The sequence below is a fragment of the Peromyscus eremicus genome, chromosome 5 (assembly GCF_949786415.1).
Source record: "Peromyscus eremicus chromosome 5, PerEre_H2_v1, whole genome shotgun sequence".
Taxonomy (NCBI): domain Eukaryota; kingdom Metazoa; phylum Chordata; class Mammalia; order Rodentia; family Cricetidae; genus Peromyscus; species Peromyscus eremicus.
The window spans coordinates 21,936,222-21,942,221 of record NC_081420.1 but is presented as its reverse complement, the minus strand read 5'-3'; the positions used below and the strand labels follow the sequence as shown (position 1 = coordinate 21,942,221).

Sequence of the window (6,000 nt, the reverse complement as noted above, 5' to 3'; positions counted from 1 at the left end):
CACACACACACACACACACACACACACACACACACACACACACTCACACCCCGTGTATATACATAATTTTAAAAATTAAAAAGAGAGAACCTCAGAGAATTCACACCACGCTATCTACAGTAGATAATTTAAAGATCATGGGGGAGGCGTCGTAGCTGTAGCTACTCCAGCAGGGGGAGGCCAGTTGCTGATAAAACCCTTTCTCAGTACCAAACAGGAGCTGAGGCAAAAAGCCATTTCAAAAAGGGTTACTAGGCAGCTTTAGAGGCAAAGGTCCCTTCCCACACGGCTGACCCCGGGAAACCCAGAGCAAGTGTCACAGATCTCCTGTGACCTGGCCTTCAGGGTACCTATACAGAAGACTGCATGAGGCAGGAATCTTTTCTTAGCCATAGTCTGGAGTGGCCTGCATAGAGACGAGCCAACACCCTCAGCCCATTCACATAAGGGCTAGGGCAGCACCCACACACCCAAAGAGACAACAGAGGTAGGCTTAGCCCCCACTCCCTGGCCTCCTGAGGGATTTCAGAGACAGACTTGACACATTTTCTTGATTGGTTATTGCTGTATTTTCATATGAGCCTGTCCATCAGTTGTAGTTCTTTCAAATCTGATAGCTTTCTACTGGGGTCTTAGTTGGGGTTTTATTGCTGTGATAAAACAGCATGACCAAAAGCAACTTGGGGAGGAAGGGGTTGTTTTACTTACACTTCTAGGTAACAGTCCATTACTGAGGGAAGTCGGGGCAGAATTCAAGGCAGGGCAGGAAGCTGGAGGCAGGAACTCAAGCAAAGGCCATGGGACCATGCTGTTTACTGGTTCTTTCTCCATGGCTTTCCCAGGCTGCTTTCTTAGATAGCCCAGGACAACCATGGGTACCATGGGTGCTACCATCCACATCAATCCTTAATTAAGAAAATGCCCTATAAACTAACCTACAAGCCAATCTTATGGAAGTATTTTCTCAGGTAAGATTCCCTCTTCGCTCTTCTCAGATACGTACAGGTTTGTGTCAAAAAAAAAAAAAGTTGACAGAACCCAACAAGCACAGCTGGAGATGGAATCTGTTGCCCGAGCACAGGGCTGATGGCCTGACTACCAGTAGTAGGGAAGAATGGCTTTGCAGTATAAGCAGAACCTGGTCCCACTGGAGTACAACAAGAGTGTGGGTGACTAAAACCAAATCCAATCAAGGGCCTTAATCCCACACGTGCAAACCCTAACACAGAAACACCAGAAACATGAGAAATCTTTATATGAATACAGTTTAATTCGCTCATGAAGAATTAAATTATGTCCTTTGCTGGAAAGTGGATGTACCTGGAGAGCATCTAATTAAAAAAATAAGCCAAATGCAGAAAGACAAATATGGTTTTTTTCTCATATGTGGATGTTAAATTTTATATAAATACATGGAACTGTGTGTGTGTGTGTAGGAGGAGGAGATGAGATCAGAAGAGAAGCTGAGGGAAGGAGCAGGGGTTGGGCAAGGGGGAGAAAGGGGAGGTTCTTGGGAGGTAAATATGGGTAAAATGCATGATATACTCTTAAAAGGAATTCTTTTTTACAAGACCCAGTTTTATGTACAACAAGTACATAGCAATGAGGCAAATGGACCTAAAACCCACCAGGAAAATGAAAGAGTTCCTGAGCCCTTGGGAGTCACCTGATCAGCCCATAGTTTGTATGGATGTGGTCGCTTACATTTACCTTCTTCTCAGCTAGATTCTTCTTCGCATATGCTACACACATCGATTTCACCTATGCCTCCATTCAACTCAGTATGCAAATGGAAGAGTCATTTGACAGCCCCTTACGTCCCAGTCCCATGTTAATTCCTGCCACAAATGTGTGCTCTGAAAAGGGGTGGACTTCTCGTCACTTATTAGAGATTATACTCACTGCTCCAGTGGGTTCACTATCATACTAGGCAGACAGACACTTTTAGTAGCTTTTATGTCCTTACAATTACAATTCTAAATCAAGGGAAAATAGGTCAGAAATCACTGAATATTGGTGAAATTATTAAGGCCACTCCACGTAGTTAAAAGGAGATTTATTTAATGGCGTAACTTACAAATTAAGGGATAGGTAGGTCGCAGGGTCTGGGGAAGGTGTATCGCAGTCCAGCGGTGTTCTCTGGAGCTCTGCTTGGTCCACCTCCACCATCCAGGGTCCTGGAATGGAGAGCGCGCTCCCCGATCTAGATCTCGGGTCCCCAGGCGCCTCCCTTGGCCCCGCCTTGTAGGCATGACAGTTGCCAAAGTCTCAATGGGGGTTGGAACTTCCAGATCAAAGCTGGAATGGCCACCCACTACAACTGAAAACAATTAGCTTTCAAAATACTTGGGTGTTAGGGAAGTTGGGATTATTGAAAAATGGCCCAGCACTGGGTGTTGAGAGATCTAGGAGTCGAAGCCATTGTCTTCATTGTGATAGCAATTTTTCTTTCTTTCTTTCCTTTCTTCCTTTCTTTCTTTTTTTCCCCTCTTTTTGGTCTTTTACAGACAGGGTCTGTCTTGGTTAGGATTTCTATTGCTGTGAAGAGACACCATGACCATGGCAACTCTTATAAAGGAAAAACATTTATTTGGGGTGACTTACTAAACCTTTTCAGAGGTTTAGTCCATTATCATGGTGTAACATGGTAGCATGTAGGCAGACACAGTGCTGGAGTTGAGAGTCCTTCTTCTTGATAGGCAGTCAACAGGACGTAATTTGTCTCACTGGGCATGGCTTGAGCATATATGGGATCCCAAAGCCCGCATCCACAGTGACACACTTCCTCCAACAAGACCACACTACTCCAACAAGGCCATATCTCCTAGTAGTACCACTCCCTTTGGGGGCCATTTTCTTTCAAACCACTACAGGGTCTTACTTGGGCTGCCCAGGACAGCCTTGAATTCATGATCTTTCTGATTTAGCATCCAGCATGCTGGAAATACCCATGTACACTGCTACTCCAGCATGACAATGATTTTGATGAATGTAACTTGTCATCTGGGTCCTCACCATGCCCCCTTGACGGTAAAGTGATTGGATGACTCTAAGTTCCTCTTTCCACACCCCTTCTCTGTATAGTCCACCAGCAAGTTTACACATGCTTCTTTGACCTTTTTAGTCAGAACCAACCCTCCACGGAGGTCAGACAACAACAATAGATTCTGATACATCAGGAATTGTCTATCAACCTTTCAGAAAACCAAGAGATCTCAAGCAAAGCTCCCTTCATACCCTTTATTAAATGTATGCATCATTCTCTGTCCTTTCTATCTCCCCATGCTATTCTACCAATGATCTCAAAAGAAATAATGATAATGAGAATAACAGAAAGATGACCAGTTCTTAGGTTTCTTCTCCCATGGCTCTTGGAAAATAGTGTGTGGTCATTTCTTCTTCATCCATGGCTTCACTGTGGCACCTGCACAAACAGACACAGAGATACCTCAGACAGGGTTCCCTAGTGGGCATTCTGAGAGTGGGTAAAGATTCACTCTGATGGGGCAGTGGGAAGTCAAAGACACTTTTTCTTAAGGAGAGATGAACTCTGAAAAACAGCCACTATTGCTGCAAGGACAAGAAGCAATCTAGTCTTCTGCCTTGGAGCGCAGTGTGTGGTTAGCAGGTATTCAGTGATGCTATTGGTCTGCACAGCATCCTCAAATCAGCCTCCAGTTGCCGATGCTTTGGGTAAGGGCTGTGTACTGCACACATCCATCAGAAAATGCAGAGACTTTGCTAACAAAGAGACTGAATGAAATTAGACAGGAAATAGAAGAATGGAAGTCTACCAATTTGGGGTCCTCCATGGCTTCTCCCAAACCAATTTATATCAGTACTGACACAGGATTTGTTTTGGGTAAGTGCAGTATAGGGTCATTCTTTTGTGGAAACCATGCATGGCATTACTAGAATATTTTTCATTCAGCTAACAGGTTGGTATCTCCATATTTCATGATAGCTAATGTTGGCACAAGCTTTGAAATTGATAACCTCTCCACAGCTTATTATCTATCCTGTCTATTACCAAATACTTAGTTGTACTTTGAATTTTTTTTTTCTCAGCTCAGTCTCTTCCTCTTTGTGGGAATCAGAACCGTAGTATCTCTGGTCTGGTAGTGCTGTAGTGATTTCATGCTCCAGCTCCTAGGCCGGAAGCTGCACAGCAGCAGAGAGCAAGAGAGTAGACAGACAGCCTACAGAACAGGAGAGAAGCATGGCCAGCCATGCTTCAGTTGGGGATTAGTATCTAGAATATATAAAGAACTCAGAAAATTAAAAAATAAACAAAAGCTATCACTCCACAAGTACCAAACAGTTCTCAAAAGAAGAAACACAGTCAATAAACACTTTTTAAAAAATGCTCAACACCCTTAGCCATCAAAGAAAGGCAAAATAAAAATAAACTTGCATTTCACTATGGCTATGATCAAGGGAACAAATGACACCAAATGCTGGTGAGGATGTGTGGAAGGAGGAGCGTGGTCCATTCTAACGGAAGTGTGAACTGGTGTCACCACTGTGAAAATCGGTATGGAGCTTTTTCAACAACAACAAAACAATTCTGAAAATAGAACTACCATATGGCACACATATACCATTTCTGGGCATATACAAAAACGCGGTATTCTACCATAGAAGTACTAGTTCATCCAGGTTGATTGCTGTTCTAACCAAAAAGTTAGAAAATGGGAACACTTAGATATTCACCAACAGATGAATAGATAATAAAATTGTAACACACACAACAATGGACTATTCAGCCCTCAAAAAAAATAATAAATGAAATTTGCCAGGAAATAGAATATGGAAATTATTCTATTGAGTGAGCCATACTCAGAAAGACAAACACAAGTTTTCATATATAGATCCAAGCTTCTAATTTTTATATACGTGTGAATAAGTGGGTTGTTTGAATGAAGAAGGTATAGGTCTGGAAATCAGAAAAGGGATTGAGAGGGGAAAAGGAGGTCTTAAGAAAGGGAAGAGGGTAACAGAACACCTGGGACATGAGAGTAGAAAGTGGGATACTGGCATGGGAAGAATCCAGCCCAGGTGACAGATGGGTGGGGAAGAAGTTGGGAGAAGGATTAACAAAAATAAATGTATGAAAATGCCACAATGAAACATTGTATTATATGCTAATTCCAAAGCAAACAAATACATACAAAATGCCGGGCTGTATTCATCCTTCAGACTGCCACATCCAACACTTCTATTTTCAACAAATACACATTGTGGCTGCGAATATAGTTCCTAAATAGAGTATGCAAGTCCCTGGGTTCAGTTCCAGCACTGCTAAAAGTAAAATCAGGGGTTGGGGATTTAGCTCAGTGGTAGAGCACTTGCCTAGCAAGCGCAAGGCCCTGGGTTCGGTCCTCAGCTCCAAAAAAAAAAAACCAAAACCAAACCAAAACAAAACAAAAAAAACCAAAAAACAAATAAAAGTAAAATCAAACAAAGCCACAAAAAACAGTATCTATTACAAATCTTCTATTTGCCTAATATTCAGAGGCTACGGTGACTGTTTTAGTTTTTTGGGCCTTTTTGTTTTTTTAGATTTTATTTATTCTCATTTTATGTGTTTGCCTGAATGCGTATCTGTGTACCACGTGTGTACAGTGACCTCAGAAGCCAGAACAGTGTACTGGATTTCCTGGGGCTGGAGTTACAGACAGTTGTGAGCCACCATGTGGATGCTGGGAATTGAACCTGGATCCTCTGGAAGATCAGTTGTTGTTCTTAACCACTGAGCCGTCTCTCTAGGGAGGTGACTGGTATCTTGAAGTCCTCCTTGTGGCCTTTCGGTCACCTTGATTTCCTTAAAAAATACTATCTCCTGATCCCAAGATCCTTATGAACACCCTTGCATTCATCCTTCTCATCAGCTCAGATTGTTGCAATCACTTCAGCAAAGCCTAAGTATCTACTGAGCCCTACAGGTTCCATATTACATTCATTAATTCTATTCTTTTTCCATTTTTATGTGAGTCACAC

The 6,000-nt window shown here is 42.5% G+C and overlaps 1 protein-coding gene across 2 annotated transcripts in view; it reads right to left on the bottom strand.

Moving 5' to 3' along the window:
* Positions 1-3,226: 3,226 nt before the first annotated feature.
* Positions 3,227-6,000, bottom strand: part of Adtrp (androgen dependent TFPI regulating protein) — a 66,363-nt gene continuing 63,589 nt past the window's right edge. For both annotated transcript variants that reach the window (XM_059263126.1, XM_059263125.1), the window contains exon 7: positions 3,227-3,424. In XM_059263126.1, coding sequence (XP_059119109.1) covers positions 3,390-3,424 — 35 coding nt within the window. In that variant the 3' untranslated portion in view covers positions 3,227-3,389. The remainder of the gene's footprint in view (positions 3,425-6,000) is intronic.